Source organism: Podarcis muralis, chromosome 10 (genome assembly GCF_964188315.1).
Source record: "Podarcis muralis chromosome 10, rPodMur119.hap1.1, whole genome shotgun sequence".
NCBI lineage: Eukaryota > Metazoa > Chordata > Lepidosauria > Squamata > Lacertidae > Podarcis > Podarcis muralis.
The window spans coordinates 64926188-64943358 of record NC_135664.1 but is presented as its reverse complement, the minus strand read 5'-3'; the positions used below and the strand labels follow the sequence as shown (position 1 = coordinate 64943358).

Sequence of the window (17171 nt, the reverse complement as noted above, 5' to 3'; positions counted from 1 at the left end):
GTGGGGCAGACCTATATAGCTGGCTCCAGCCTTGTGATTCAAATCAGGCACCCCCAGCTGGTTTTGGACTACAACTCCCATCATCCCTAGCTAACAGGACCAGTGGTCAAGGATGATGGGAATTGTAGTCCCAAAACATCTGGAGGGCCGGACTTGGGGATGCCTGGTTCAAATATTATTTCTTTAAAATTTCTGTCCTGTCATTCCTCCCAAAGGAGCCCAAGGTATAAAATACCCAAACACCAAAACAGTAAACATAATTTTTTAACCCTACAAACTTCTGAAAACATATTTTAAAACAGTTAATGATGTCAAGATTACCAGACAATGTCTTTTAGTCCTGAAGTGCCTGAGTGAACAATCATGTTTTATAATTTCTCTGGAATGTTATTAATGAGGGAGCAGGTGCATCTTACAGGGGAGGGCATCCTATAAACAAGGAGCCGCCACCAAGAAGGCCCTGTCGTGGGTCAACGCCAACCAGGCACTATGATGGAAGAAGGGTGGGATGAAGCAAGATGTAAACAGGTCTTTTGCCACTGCTATCAGGTACAAAGGACTCTGGAGAGACTCCTTAATGCCATCCAAACAGCCAAACACTTTTTATCAAATCTGCCCCAATCCTCCTGGTCCAATTAGGCCAAAGTATGGATAATTTGAAGCCTTGACCAAGCCGTTTCACAGCCTGTGGAGTAATGCCTTTATTTACCAGCAAAGCTCCTCGTAGATTGATGCCTGTTTCTATGGTAACGTAGTAGGAGGCCTGGAGAAAGGTCCTTTGCAGGATGAGGGCCAGGAAGAGGAGAACTGCCAGGACATAGGCGGTTTTGAGGAAATTGGTCGAAGTGAGGAACGGATCTGTAGAATTCTACGGAGCAAAACGAAAGAGATTGATTCAACTGAGAGATAATATTGGAGGTCTAACCAAACAGCAAGGAAATGAAAATAATAATAATTAGCTGTCACCCAATTAAAGAAGGCCTAAGGCAATTCACCTGGAAAAAATGCATAAACGTGAATGTGAATAAACAATAATTGCTAAGAAAAAACTACAATTTTTCTCTAAAGTATCAAAAAGAAAAAGTACAGTTAAAAATAAGAAGGCTAAAATAATTCTGGAGTCTCTGATAAACAATAGTTTGTTGGTTGAAGAAACACCCCCACACCCTACCTCCCCCTGTTTCATTCATGATTTGTTAAACCATAGTTTCCTGTGACATATGGATTGGGAAGCTTTTGGTATAAGTGCTTCTTACAAACCAGGGTATCAAATGTCTCGACTTGGTCTGTTTAAAAAGGAAAAGCCTATTCAAATGATACTTCCACACACAAACAAATGATACTTCCTTCCCCTATCACCTAAACTGTAGGTCCCATAACAATAACCAACTGAGGACCAACAAGCCATCTCCCTAAAAAATATACTCTAATTTTACTTACTCTAACTGGGTAAATAGCTCCAGAGGTTAAGGCAGTGTAGTTTGCAGACGTTGCATTGGTCTTGAGAATGTCGTCTTCAGTCTTGTTAGAAAAAGTCATAACGATGCCGGAAATACAGAGCGGTCCAGCAAACCCCAACAGATCGGCTAAGTAACGGAAGGTACTGCTCAGAAGGATTGGCCGCCCGAAGGCGCGATACATGGCAAGCCAGATGGAAGGCTTGCGGTTTGGCTTGTCCTCCACTTTTTTCTGAGAAAGAAATAATAATAATAATTTATTATTTATACCCCGCCCATCTGGCTGAGTTTCCCCAGCCACTCTGGGCGGCTTCCAATCGAGTGTTAAAAGCAATAGAGCATTAAATAGGGTGGATGCAAATTTTCAAAATAAATAAAACTCTTTTTTTCCTTGTGAGGATACTGCTATGTTTCTCTTCTAAAAATAAATCAACCTACACAAAACAACCCGAACAGAAGCACGTTTGTCCTACAATCAATCTCTAAAATCGATACAGGGTACGTTGAGATAAAGGGGCTTTTCTACATAAACGAAGAACCAGCATGACTGTTTCCCCAAATATGGATACAGTGGTACCTCGGGTTACATACACTTCAGGTTACATACGCTTCAGGTTACAGACTCCGCTAACCCAGAAATAGTACCTCGGGTTAAGAACTTTGCTTCAGGATGAGAACAGAAATCATGCAGCGGCGGCATGGCAGCAGCGGGAGGCCCCATTAGCTAAAGTGGTCTTCAGGTTAAGAACAGCTTCAGGTTAAGTATGGACCTCTGGAACGAATTAAGTACTTAACCCGAGGTACCACTGTATTCACATTCTGTCCGATTTGCACCATTGCTTGGGAAATGTGAAGAAATATCAACGGAAAACCAGATTTAAATCATCTATTTAAACTTGTTGCTTTTCTTGCTGATTTTAGCTCATGAATCAACTCGTTGATTGGAGCTGCTTTCATTTAAAGCAGGGGCAGGGGAAACCTTTTTTAATTATTATTTTTTGCTGCGAGGGCCCCATTCTCTTCATGGCAACGTTCTGGGGGCTGCGTGCCAGCGGTGGGCAGGGTTAGAGGCAAAAGTGGGAGGAGGAGCAATGATAGCTTTATGTTTGTACAGTAAGGTAGCTTCTGTGCACGCACGCACACCCCTCATCTTCCATGAAGCAAGCAAGAAACATCATCAGAGTTCAAGGACATGTTCCAGCCAGGCAAAAACACTCGGGGCGTGAAGAGGGACAGTGCGTAAAGCAGGTGAGGCTCAGGAGAGTCTTGAGGGCCAGATGGAGAAGCCTGGAGGCCAGATGGAGAAGCCATGGAGGAGACAATAAACCATGTTGAAAGCAACTCAAAACATACATCCTAGGCAGACATCCTTAGGAATATTTGGTTATTAATGAATATTTATTCACACAGGCAACAGTGTAACCCTTTCACATCTAAGGACAGCTTTGATCTCCAGCATGTCACTGCCACTGCCCACCCCTCATTTCTGCCGCCTAAGGCAGCTTCCTCAATTTCCCTAAAGGTAGGGCTGGTGGGGTCTGGACACATTCAAAAGGAACGAAGGCCTGGAAAGGGTGAATGTGGAATAAATTTACCTCTGATTTTGCTGTAGGTGAAATTGACAGGCAGCAGGTACGGGTGGACTAAACAATGGCTATAAATGTTACTACTACTACTACTACTACTATTACTACTGGAGAGTCAGTGTGGTGTAGTGGTTAAGAGCAGTGGACTCGTAATCTGGTGAACCAGGTTCGATTCCCCGCTCCTCCACATGCAGCTGCTGGGTGACCTTGGGCCAGTCACACTTCTCTGAAGTTTCTCAGCCCCACTCACCTCACAGAGTGTTTGTTGTGGGGGAGGAAGGGAAAGGAGAATGTTAGCTGCTTTGAGACTCCTTAGGGTAGTGATAAAGCGGGATATCAAATCCAAACTCTTCTCTTCTCTTCTACTAATAAAAATAATAATTTGATTCTTCCAAATTGACTGTAGATGTTGTTGTTTTCCCCCTGAGGGGATCCTCTATATTTATATTTTTGCTTTAGGAAAAATGGAGTGGCAACTATCCTTTGGAAACAGGACTCGCAGAAATTGGAGCTGACGGTCCATTCAATTAACTATCCAAAATCATCCCACACGGAGATTGTGCTGAAGGCACTCACTATTCATTATTCTTGGTTTGACTTTGGATCCTTTTAGTTTGGTTTATTGTTCATTTGATCCCCTCCCCCATCCCACCCTCACACCCTGTAATCTGCCTTGAAACTCTTCTTGGAATAAATGTGACATATAACTTTAGAAAACAGCCAACTAAATAAAAATGGAATTATTACCGCTGCTATTATAGTAACAGATCTTTGGTAGATTGCTTTGACATAGGACCATGAACCTGAGGCTGACAAGAGTTATTCTCACCACAAAATTGTGTCTGAGATAATTTAACAGCCTCATGTTCAGCATCTTTCACTGAAGGCTTTGGGGGAGAACAGACTCCTACATTCTCCAAAGGGATGGAATGCACTCAAGGCCAGCTCTGTCCCATTTTATACAGGAACAGTTTGGCTTAATCCTTCTTTCCTCAGAAACCTTATAAGGCGGCTATGCATGAGTAACAGCTAGCAAGATCGCTGAAATTTAAGTCTATGGTACCAGCGTAAACAATGGCAAAAGTTAGAAGCTGCCTCAGGCCTCCAGATGTAGAATAACTTTCGGAACTTTCCTAAATTTGCCTGTAGTTCCTTTTTCAAAGCAGGTGTGGCAAGGATTGGATATGAAAAGCATGCAATCTACCCCCAAGCTTAGGCATTTTGGGACCCCAAAACAGGAAGTCCCAATTTTATCAGGACAGTTGAGGGGTATGCAATGGCCATGTGAACTCTGTTCAAAAATCTCTGGTGAAGATGAATTCGGCTGGATCAATGGGAGAAATTATGGAAATGTGATGTTAAATTTACGGCATTTTACACAATCAGAGAAAATTTGATGAAAATGGTGTACCAATGGTACTTAACTCTGCTAAAATTGGCTAAAATTTGCAAACTAAAATCAAATACCTGTTGGAGATGCAAGAAAGAAATAGGAACAATGTTTCACATGTGGTGGGAATGCCAACCTATTAAACCGTTTTGGAATGAAATATATGAAGAAATCAAAAAGATGTTTAAAATATCTTTTAGTAAAAACCCGGAGGCATTCCTTTTAGGTATAATCACAAATGATATTCCTGACAATCAAAGGAAAGTATTCCTCTATGCGACAACAGCTGCCAGGATGCTCATAGCAAAAAATTGGAAAGGGAGAAAAAAATCCATCAATGAAAGAATGGCAAATTAAATTTTGTACATATACATCTGGCAAGACTCACAGCATTCATAAGGAGACAATCGGACCAAAAATTATTAAAAGAATGGGGATGTGCTAAAGAGTATATGAAAAAACATTTTTCTGGAGTAAGTATATCGGTATGTAACGAATGAAGCTTTGCAGGGTTAAAGAAAGAGAAAAATGGTGCAAAACGTATAAAGATAGTGTCTACATTAGACACAACAATTTAGAAAGAGTAAAAATTTCGAGGTCTTAGAACAAAGGAAGGAAGTCAAGATGTGTATACATAACGTTACGATCAGAATGATGATATGGATTTATTTGTAGATGTGTTTTTGGTTTTTGTTCGTTTTTTCTAGTGTTTTGTGTTTTTGGTTTTTGCTTGTTTGTACTGCTTTATTTTGGATTCAATGTTTGTAATTTTTGTTGTAATGTTGCATTGAAAATAAAAAAAAATAGGAAGATGAATGAACTTGGGTGGCTTTAAAAGTGGGTTAGACAAATTACTGGAAGGTAAGATTGCCTCAGGGACGCGGGTGGCGCTGTGGGTAAAACCTCAGTGCCTAGGACTTGCCGATCGCATGGTCGGTGGTTCGAATCCCCGCGGCGGGGTGAGCTCCCGTCGTTCGGTCCCAGCTCCTGCCAACCTAGCGGTTCGAAAGCACTCTTAAGTGCAAGTAGATAAATAGGGACCGCTTTATAGCGGGAAGGTAAACGGCGTTTCCGTGTGCTGCGCTGGTGCTGGCTCGCCAGCTGCAGCTTCGTCACGCTGGCCACGTGACCCGGAAGTGTCTTCGGACGGCGCCGGCTCACGGCCCCTAGAGCGAGATGAGCACGCAACCCCAGAGTCGGACACGACTGGCCCGTACGGGCAGGGGTACCTTTACCTTTAAGATTGCCTCAGTTGGCTAACAGCCACAATGGCTGTGTTCGAACTCAACTATTGGAGGCATTATAGGAATCAAAAGCAGAGCGAGTGGCTGTCACAATCAGGTTCTGTTCCCGCTCAGGAACTTACCTTTTGCTCCTCATACGCATCTTTCAAGCGGACGTAGTTTGTAAGGGCTCGCATGGCGATCGGCAGTTTCCCAATCGCCTTCAGGTCAATAGGCTTCCTGTGAGCTGATATGATAAGCGTGTTCATCCACCAGTAGGTTGCTTTGGAGAGCAAGTTGACGAAAGGCTGCAGGAACCTCACACCCAGATCCTGTAGATCTTCGGGAGGCTTCACTTTCTGAGGGTCTGTGAAAAACACATATTTCTGGAGATAAAAACAACAAAGAACAAGTTGAGTGGCAGGTGATTTTTTAAATGCCCCCCCCCCATTTCTTTAAATTTATTTATTTTATTTATATACAATGGTACCTCGGGTTACATACACTTCAGGTTATATACGCTTCAGGTTACAGACTCCACTAACCCAGAAATAGTACCTCAGGTTAAGAACTTTGCTTCAGGATGAGAACAGAAATCATGCAGCAGCAGCGGGAGGCCCCATTAGCTAAAGTGGTGCTTCAGGTTAAGAACAGTTTCAGGTTAAGAACAGACCTCCAGAACGAATTAAGTACTTAACCCGAGGTACCACCCGAGAAGCACAGTGATTATTCCCCCATATGGGGTAGATCCACATGTACATATTTGTAACTATGTCTGCCTTCAGGAATCCAACTGTGAACTGATGTGAGTAAACTTCTTTTATTGACTTTGAATAAGATTGTGGCATCTTTACTCTTTTAAGAGGGATTTAAGGGAACTGACCAGGAACGTACAATTCAATCTGAGACAGACTGAATTGTATAATAGTGAGAAGCTCACACGAGCCTGCAACCAGCTATCTGCTGTGCATGTAAAAAGGGGAATGTAACTCTGCTAAGTAAAGGAACTTGCTAGCGTAAATTAGGAAAGATATCAATTAACAATATATACTTTCCTGCCACTCTGAACATTTCCACAGCAGAGACCTGAGGAGGGGCTGCACAAGAAGAAGTTCCTATAGGGCAGGGTTTCCCAAACTTGGGTCTCCAGCTGGTTTTGGACTACAAGTCCCATCATGCCTAGCTAGCAATCAGCTGGAAACTCAAGTTTGGAAACATTGCTATAGTGCATGGGAGGTAGGTGGGGAGGTTGATATACACACTAATTCAAAGCCTCTGCGTGATGCACCTTTTTGTGTGTGTGTTTTTCACAGGGTCCTAAATCTGTAAGCCATCATTTCAAAATATAGTGGTACCTCGGGTTACATACGCTTCAGGTTACACACTCCGCTAACCCAGAAATAGTGCTTCAGGTTAAGAACTTTGCTTCAGGATGAGAACAGAAATTGTGCTCCGGCGGCGCGGCGGCAGTGGGAGGCCCCATTAGCTAAAGTGGTGCTTCAGGTTAACAGTTTCAGGTTAAGAACGTACCTTCGGAACGAATTAAGTACTTAACCTGAGGTACCACTGTAAACACTCCAAGAGCTGGAAGATGATGGGAGTGATTGACTTAAGCAAGGGCTAAACTCTTCCACTCTACTGGCCAGTGGCTGGTAGATAACACAGCAAAGTTATATAAAGTCTGGAATCTATGCCAAGCGGAACACACCCTGACGCGGATGACGTTGATCTCCACTGCCATCAATAACCCATAGAGCACAACCATCAGTCCGGTGATGCAGAAACGCAGCTGCTGAAAGCTGAACCCATCTTGGCAATATCTGACCAGCTTGATAGTTTTGGTGACAAAGGCCATGACCCAGTACAGAAACAGAGCTGCGACACAAAGGAAGAAATAACACTTAGTTATACATAGGTATCATTAATCTCTAAGCAATCTCTAATCTATCAATCAATCTGTCCAGAGTCTGCTGAGGATATAACCACTTTAAAAACAGAGGTTATGGAAACAGTGTGTTGTTTCCAATGTTTTTCTTCTTCTTTGGCGATTGTCTTCCATAAACACGGTTTTAACAATGAGTCCGTAAGTGACTGTGGAGGCCAATTCTGGATCCACACGTCCTTCCACAGTGGGGACATAGGCTTCTGGGCAGGAGTTGATCACGGTGTGGCTTTGCCAAGCATGCCTTCCTCTTAGCACATTTCTCCCTTGTGTCCTGAGTTCAAGTGTCTTCAAAGCCCATGACACCTTTGGTAAAAGCTGTTCTCCAACTGGAGCGCTCGCAGGCCAGTGTTTCCCAGTTGTCAGTGTTTATACTACATTTTTTTAGATTTGCCTTGAGACAGCCTTTAAACCTCTTTTGTTGACCACCAGCATTACGCTTTCCATTTTAGCCATACTCAGAGTAGGCCCAGCAATCTTAATGGACGTGGCTAACTTAAGTGCATTAATTTTGATGGGTCTACTCTGAGTCGGATACAATCCACTAGAGACAACTGAACAAGGCTGACATATAATAGGCATCTAAAGATTGCTATCCTAAATCTACAAGCCCTTTTCTCAATGCACTGGTGTCTTCTGCTCTGTGGAATGTACACAGCCTCTCTAGCTGTTGTGTCTCTGCCATGCATTTCCACAGAGGGAAAACACACGTGTGTCTCATTTTATTCCTCAAAGCACAAATATTTATTTATCAGCAGGGAATCCAGCATGGCTTAGGTTGCACCAGTTTGCTCAAAAAGCCCACTGAAAAGAGAGTGTGTGCTTTTTAAAACAAAAACAAAAAACCAACCGCTTACCCAGAAGTAGTTTTGGAAAATTTGAGGTCTCAATATTGTGGTAATAAACGATAGATGTTGTCGCCGCTACAAATCCCATTATAGCAGGGAGGAAGAGATGTAGGTGGCGGGACTTCAACTGTCTGCAGGGGAACAAGGGTGATGTCAAAAATGTGACTGGATTGCCAAGTATCAAGTTCAAGCAGATAAGCTATAAAGCTCAGAAGCCCCTGTTCAGATCTCACCTCTTCAAAAGATTCACTAGCCAGCCTTGGGCACCAAGCCTACACCACAGATGTTGTTTTGTAAAGTGCTTTGAGGTGGGTTTTGTTTTGTTTTGTTACGATCACATGGTTATATAAATTTAATGGCATAAATAAAACAAATCCCAACAGACTCAGGCAGCATGGTCAATGGTCAGGGGACATAAAGAGTTGTGGTTCAACAACTTTTGGAAGCCACAAGGTTGGGGAAGCTTGGAGTAGGATATTGCTAAAAAGCACACGGGAAGATGGTAGAAAGCGAGGATGTTAGGATAATATGAGCTTTAGCCCAATGGCCCACCTAGACCAGCATCCTGTGGCCAGCCAGATGTCTGTAGGAAACCTGGAAGCAGGATGTGAGCTCAAGAGCATTCCCCCTAAGATGTGGTCTGCAACAACTAAAATTCAGAAACACTTAATGCCTTTGACTGTATAGGCCAGGGGTCGGCAACCTAAGGCCCATGGGCCACAAGCGACCCATGGGGGTCGTTTAAATGGCCCATGGACTCCTGCTGCTCACTCGGGGAGCCCCGCCACCCGCTCGGTTGGCTCCTGTGCACCACGCTAAACCAACATGGAGCAGAGTGGGAACCGCCTTCCACGACGCTGGCCGGCTTCCCATTGACTGCAGGAAGCTCCTGCAGTCAATGGGAAGCTGTGCACACCTCTTCCACGCCAGAAGGAGCACCGGAAATAGCATTTGTGCATGCATGCATGCACACACACACATACACACACACACCGGCATCTTAAGACCGTGAACCAGCCCAAGCCACAAAAACTTTGCCAACCCCTGGTGCAGGCAGAGCTAGCAGCCATGGCTAGCAGCCACTGGTAGGATGGAGCTCTAAGTGTTCCATTTCTTGGCTGTAGTCTACTAGGCAGTCCGAGGACAATTGTGGGGGACCTCCAGACCCTCCCTGTTTCAGAGTGGGATTCAATCGCACACTGTACCAGCTACTTCAAGTTGAGCAATAAATGCTGATATGGAGCTGTTGCACAACAAACCGCCTTTCCCAGAAGATCAGACTTTTTGCAATAAGGAAAGGGGCGGGAAACGCATCGGAAAACATGAGACAGCACTTGCTTTGACGCAGCGTTGCCCAGAAAACAGACCAGTGTGAACAAATAGTTGACGTTGTCTCATCTCCCTGCAAACAAAAGCGGGATGGATGCTGGCCTAGAAACTCCTGCTGTTTCAAGAGGGAGACGAACAACAGCAAGGAAAGTGAAATGTTCCACCTGCTGCTGGCATTTCTGTCTCAGTGTCTGTTGCAGCTGGGGAAAGTTAAATAGAACGGCAATGCCTTTTCCCTTTAGGAAGCAAAGAAGAAAGAGGTTTGCTATCCTTTGGGAAATGCTGTGAGCTTGGTGTTACACAAGTAGCAAGGGATTTTTTTCTCCCACTCCGTAAGAACGTAAGAAATCAGGTCAGTAGCCCACCATAGATCAGTATCCTGTTCTGACAGTGGTCAACTTGATGCCAGTGGGAAACCCGCAAGCGGGACGGAGGAAGGGGGGGCGGTGGGGGCGGGTGGACCCAGGTGTCACCACTGAGGGGGGTGACAAAATGCCAGGCGGCACTCACCACAGGGCCTGCAGTGTGCCCGAGCCACAAGTCTCTCCTGGGAATGACATGGTAGCTTGGGTGCCCGCAGGCTCCACGCTGCCCCAAATGGTCCGCCCGTTGCCTCCCCATCAGCTGTAGGGCAGCTGAGTGGGAGGAGGCAGGCAGACTCCTCAGAGGCCCTGCAGAGCGTCCTGCCCCAGCTGGCCCTGCCCCGCGGGCAGCCGGCCCTGCCCCTGGGTGCAGGGCACATGCACCAGCCCAGGCACCCAATCGGCTTGCTCTGCCGCTGCCCACAAGCCAGAGTCAAGGACAATAGCCCTTCTCCCTCCTGTGGCATCCAACACAACTGTGGAGGTGGAACATAGCCATGAAGCCTAGTAACCATCAACAGCTCTCTCCTCCATGAATCTGCCTAAACCTCTTTTAAAGCCATCAAGGTTGGTGGCCATCACTGTGGGAGCGAGTTCCAAAGTTGAACTATGTGCAGCCAAGCACTTACGCATCTGAAACGATGCCCTCTCCTATTTCACACACATGCACAAACAAGAGGGTGAACGTCAGGATCCATCGCAGGTTGTGTCCGGGGAAGTGAAGCCAAGTGTTGTGATGGATCTGAACTTTTGAGCTTTGACTTCCCCATCCTGAAACATACAAACATAAGTGTCAAAAGATATTCCTGGGGACTCCTAAAACCCTTGGACCCTTTTGGAAGCAAATGACAATAAAAGCATCATGAAGGAACTTCAGACAGATTGGCTTAGTTTTATTGATTACCTCGCACTGGCATAGTGGTTTTGGGAGGCAGGGTTTTTTAACAGTAATTCTACTATAACTCTTTACAGAAGCTTCTTTGTCTTTTCTTGAATTTCGCAGACTCATACAACCATAGAATGGTAGAGTTCAACCATAGAATGGTAGAGTTCAAAAGTGCCCCAAGAGTCATCAAGACTGTTTTTCAGTACCCACCCCATGTACATATGCAGTGGTACCTCAGGTTACATACGCTTCAGGTTACATACGCTTCAGGTTACAGACTCTGCTAACCCAGAAATATTATCTTGGGTTAAGAACTTTGCTTCAGGATGAGAACAGAAATCATGCAGTGGCGGCACAGAGGCAGCAGGAGGCGCCATTAGCTAAAGTGGTGCTTCAGGTTAAGAACAGTTTCAGGTTAAGAACAGACCTCCAGAGTGAATTAAGTACTTAACCCGAGGTACCACTGTATAGGTATAGAGCAGGCTTCCTCAACCTCGGCCCTCCAGATGTTTTGAGACTACAATTCCCATCATCCCTGACCACTGGTCCTGCTAGCTAGGGATCATGGGAGTTGTAGGCCAAAAACATCTGGAGGGCCAAGTTTGAGGAAGCCTGGTATATAGCAACACAAAAACATTTCAGACAGGAATGTTCCAAACAACAATGCACATAACTTAGCAGGTCATAAGCTCTCAGCCGTATTACTTACCAATGAACAATATAGGAAAGGTGATAAATAAGAGGAAAACATGAGGTACCAAATTGAGGGCATCCAGAAAGCAGACGTTCTTTAAGAAGCCGGCGCTGATGTTATAGGCAGAAGGGTTGTCGTTGCCACAAAATGCGACTTTCATTGCTTCCACTCAGTTGCGCTGACGAGAGGGAAACAAACCAAATGTTTGTGATAACATCAGGGAAAACTTTTTGGGGTGTTTATTTATTTGCTCGTTAGCCCAAACACAAACCTGTCCTTAGCAAACAGATCAGATCTTTGAAGAATTACAGGACTAGAGGAACCTCTACGAAGAACAGCACGAGGCCGACAGGGCAAAGGACCAAAAATTGAGCCATATCCGCACTGAACATTTAAAGCACAATTATGCCACTTTAATGGCCATGGCTTCCCCCAAAGAAACCTGGGAGCTGTAGTTTGCTAAGGATGCTGAGAGGAGTTCGGGCACCCTTATTCCCCTCACAAGACCACAATGCTCTAAGGGGCTCAGACTGGCAAACGCAGTCCAGGTATCTTCATAACAAGGCTGTAAGGTAGGATAGACTGAGAAAAAGAGGTTGTTTTTGTTGTTGTTCTTGTTAATATACCACCCTATACTCCGAGGTCTCAGGGTGGTTCACAGAATTATTTAGCTCTGATACCAAACCCAATATGCTCCCTGCCGCCAGCAAAGATGGATTGGTAGGTAGCAAATCCTGAGCAGTAAATTATTTGCTAACATGCACAAAATAAAGGCGTATATTGTGTACATAACGCATATATAAAAGAGTTGAGCCCTGTGCTGTACTATATTTCTACAGCATAATGTTAATACATTTTTTAAAAAACCATTATATGCATTCTTGAATGTATCTGCTTATGTGCTGGCGACTTTAGGAAACCTGGATTAATAATATATGTGCAGTGTTGTCTATCATATGAACAGGGATGGGAGCCTATGGCAATTTCGGTTTCTCTCAGTTTCTCACTTTTCCAATCTTAAATTCAGTTCTCCACATCCATTTGCTATTGTTTGTTTGTTTGTTTGCTTGCTTGCTTGCTTGTCTGTTTGTTTTAAAGAGTTGTCATGAAAATTCGCCAGCATTTTGGTGAGAAATGCTCCTAATAAACACATTTTTTGTATAAACATTCATCTAAGAAGACATTTTTGAATGCTTTTCCCTCAAATGCCTGCATTGTTACGCACCCCTCATCCTTGTATTCATGCTTCATGACTGGAGAAATGCAGTGCAAAATTTGGGGAAGTGCGAATTTTGAAATATGGCTGTGTTCCAGAGTTCAAATATTGTTCCAGAAAATGCAGATATAGATAGGTTCACTTTTAAACGCAAACTGAATCAAATTTCACCCGGATCTCTAGCTCCAACTCACATCCACCACAGACTCTGTGGCCAGAATTCTTTATCTGGGAAACGCAAATTGCTAACGGTGAGATGTTATTTAATCAGAACTCCCAACAAATTATCACGAGTTGCTTGGGCTGTGTTGAAGAAAGCCAGAGAGTATTAAGAAAATATCTTCAACATATCCCATACAACCCATGCTGACTTATGGGGAGTTCTGATTAAATAACACCTCACCGTTACCAATTTGCATTTCCAAGATAAAGAATTATGTATGTGTTAACTGCTGGTGGCTACTTAAAAAAAAAAAAATCTTACAAGGATTTAGATTTTGATAATATCTCAGATACTAATAACACAAACTATTCTTAACTGCTTCCCTCTCAACCCTGAACAGTATTAACCATTTATATTTAATGTGCATGTCCAAACTTGTATGGAACCTATAACACTGGGTAGTATGCCATGCTAGTCTTACTCAGAGTAGACCCATTGAAGTTACTGGCTATGAATAACTGAGGTTCATTACTTTCAGTGGTTTTACTGTGAGTCAGATTTAGTTGAAATTGTTTTTTCCCCTCTTTCTCCAGAGTTTGGATTATGTGCAATGGACCTAAATCACCCCGGATACGAACCTGCCAAAATTAAGTCCTCTTCTCTCTAGCTGATTTCGGTGAGAGAAGTTAAACATGTGCTGAATTCATTCTGATTGACATCAACAAAAAATCCATGGCTGCAATCCTACACACACACACTGAAGAGAAAGCAATCGTATACCCACTCACAGGCAAAGTAAACCCCATTAAACTCGATAGGACGTAAAGTGGATCTTATTTCGAGGTGAAAATACTTCGGAATATGCTGCAAATACGCTGAACATCTTTAGCTGGATTGTGAGTTAAGTGTGTTAGGAAAAAGTACAGACTTATTGTCATAGTTGTGTACAAAGGCATTAAAACAACACTACAAAGTAACATGTGCAACTATATATTACCAACTATACAAATACTCTCCCCCCCCCCTTTGTTTTTATAAAAAGCTTAATGCACGCACTTGTACAGTCCCTGGTTTCATTATTCCGTGATTCTGTGCTGCCATCAGGTTTTGTGCGTTGTAACCAGTTTCAGAAAAAGAAATCTCTCACCCACCCAGTCTAAACAATACAAGAGAGCAAAAGTGATCTCTAGGTCGGAAACGGTAAATAAAATGTTAAAACAGCTCCCAGTGTCAAACCCTAGAGAAGCAGAGAAAGAGTTTGGGGCTGGGGAGGGGAGAGACGACTTTCTTCCAAGGAAGAGGAGGGAAAAGTTTAGGAGCAGACAGCATTTTCAATCGCAGATCAGACCCGGTTGTAGAATTACTTACCTTCCCAAACAAACACACACGCACACACTTCGCCCAGAATGCCAAGGCACACTTCTCCAGGTGGGACCAGGATCACGGAGGCGGAGGAGATCTGCTCCTCTGGAGGAAGCAGACACAAGCAAGACCCAGAGTGGCTTATTTTTAGGCTGGTGATGGGGAGGTCAGCTGCTGCCTCCTATCGGGTTTCCAAAGTGAAGAGATTCTTCTTGCGTCTTTCTCACACAGGCACTGTGGCGGGAAGGAAACTAGGGAGAGAGACGAGCGAGCTTAAAAGAATCACACTTTATATGGGTTTTTATCATACAAATTCCTCCTTCCTCTGCGCTGAAGGGTACCCAAGGGAGAGGGATGGGAGAACCTGCCAATTTTGGTTTCTCATTTTAAGTTCAGTTCCCCACATTTCTTCCATCGTTTTGTGATCGTTTTATATATTAAAATGTCCGCGTGAAAATTCGTCAGCATTTTCTTGCACATCTCTCCTTACAGACACATCTTTGCATGCAATTTTGCCCAATATACACATTTTTGCAAAGCAATTTCCCCTTCTACCATGCATTTTATACATCCTATTTTCCCCAGTGTTATGCACACTTTACCCTAGTGTGTACATTCTTGTACGCATTACTTGGCCAGAGAAATGCATTACAAAATTCAGGAAAGTGTGGGTTTTTATGGATGACTGCTTTTCAGTTCACATGCTGTTTCAGAATGCACGGATTATGTAGGTTCACCTACTGATGCAAACTGAATCGCATTTCTCCCCCAGCTGTACCAAAAGCGGCTAAATGATAATAATGCACTGGCTCCCGGTGGAGTACAGGGTCAGGTTTAAGGTGCTGGTTTTGACCTTTAAAGCTTTATGCGGCCTAGGACCCATGTACCTACGGGACTGCCTCTCCTGGTATGCTCTGTGGAGGACCTTAAGGTCTACAAATGGCAACATTTTGGAGGTCCCAAGTCACAAGGAGGTTAGATTGGTTTCAACCAAGGCCAGGGCCTTTTCAGCACTGGCCTCGACATGGTGGAACACTCTGTCACAAGAGACTAGGGCCCTGCGGGACTTGACATATTTCCGCAGGGCCTGCAAGACAGAGCTGTTCCACCTGGCCTTTGGTTTGGACTCAGTCTGACCCTTATGTTTCCCTCCCCTTATGGTTTTGACTTTTAAAATGAGGCTGCATTTTAAATTGCAATTTAACCTGTATTTTAATCCCCCCCTTTTTTTTCTTATTATGTTTTTACTGAAATTTTATTGGTGTTAGCTGCCCTGAGCCCGGCTCTGGCCAGAGAGGGCAGGGTATAAATAAAAAATATTATTATTACTCTTTCAGAACTTCATTTCCAAGTATGATGTGCCAGTTTCCCCCTTTGGTAATGTGCCAGTTTCCCCCTTTCAAATCTTCCTGACTGGAAAGCCCCAAAATGCTGCTGTTGCTGTTATTAAACAACATTTAAATAACAAATCATTTAAACAGGGGAGGGAAGCAGGGAAACAGGGAGGCAAACCAGCAAAAATAAAAAACCCCAAGTCAGAACCTGGTGAAAGCAGTTTTCAGCAATGGCACAACTGTAGCATGTAATTCTGCAGAATAGACACCCCTTATAGCAGGCATAGGCAAACTCGGCCCTCCAGATGTTTTGGGACTACAATTCCCATCATCCCTGGCCACTGGTCTTGTTAGCTAGGGATCATGGGAGTTGTAGTCCCAAAACATCTGGAGGGCCGAGTTTGCCTTATAGCAGGGGTGATGAGCACTTCCTTTAAGCTCATTGGCTACATTCCCTTCCGGGCCACCTTTCAAGGGCCACTTGTCAGTGGTGGGCGGAGCCAGAGGCAAAAGTGGGCGGGGCAACTCATGTAAATTCTACCTTTGTACAGTAGGCTAGTTTCTGTGCCCTCTTTGTCCACCGTCCAGGCAAGCGAGAGGCATGATCGGAATTCAAGGACACATTCCAGGCAGGGAAAACACTCAAGGAGGGTGCAAGGCAGGGCCAGTGTCATGTGAGCTGGCTGGATCCACAGGTGGCAGGCATCAGCTGGGGAACCCCCAAGGGAAGGTTTTCGGTTTTGTTTTGTTTTAAAAAAGATGGCTTTGCCACAGATTGAACCCAATGACTTTTTTTTTTTGCATATTAAGCCGTCTGCCATGGTTACTTCATAGTTGAACCTGTGTAGTACGCATGTTTGATCCATTCCCGTTTCATGTTATGAAATATACACATGACACCTCACATTTTAATCATTTCTGACATCCTCTTCTATTTTCAACAATAACCATTATTACAACTGCATACAGTGGTACCTTGGGTTAAGTACTTAATTCGTTCCGGAGGTCCGTTCTTAACCTGAAACTGTTCTTAACCTGAAGCACCACTTTAGCTAATGGCGCCTCCTGCTGCCGCCACTGCACGATTTCTGTTCTCATCCTGAAGCAAAGTTCTTAACCCAAGGTACTATTTCTGGGTTAGCGGAGTCTGTAACCTGAAGCGTATGTAACCCGAGGTACCACTGTATTTTCACACTGAACTGGTGTCATTGTTTCGGGAATATAATTAAATCTATATATTAAAAAATTAGTCTAGTTTGGCCAAAAGGAACTGGTTTTTTCCTCTGCACCGCCTATCTATTTATATATGCTGCTAAGTAGCTGTTAGTCGGTGCTACACTGGAGAAACCCCATGATTTTTAGCAGCTTGTGAAAACAGT

General features: G+C 44.0%; 1 protein-coding gene across 6 annotated transcripts in view; it reads right to left on the bottom strand.

The window, feature by feature from the left end:
* ABCC9 (ATP binding cassette subfamily C member 9) overlaps window positions 1-17171 on the bottom strand; it is an 89751-nt gene that overhangs the window by 72137 nt on the left and 443 nt on the right. For all 6 annotated transcript variants that reach the window (XM_077935309.1, XM_077935311.1, XM_077935308.1 and 3 more), the window contains exons 2-9: window positions 14465-14709; window positions 11733-11895; window positions 10767-10908; window positions 8456-8577; window positions 7365-7531; window positions 5800-6042; window positions 1441-1689; window positions 710-868 (exon numbers count right to left, since the gene is read on the bottom strand). In XM_077935309.1, the coding sequence (XP_077791435.1) occupies window positions 710-868; window positions 1441-1689; window positions 5800-6042; window positions 7365-7531; window positions 8456-8577; window positions 10767-10908; window positions 11733-11877 (1227 nt within the window). In that variant the 5' untranslated portion in view covers window positions 11878-11895; window positions 14465-14709. The remainder of the gene's footprint in view (window positions 1-709; window positions 869-1440; window positions 1690-5799; window positions 6043-7364; window positions 7532-8455; window positions 8578-10766; window positions 10909-11732; window positions 11896-14464; window positions 14710-17171) is intronic.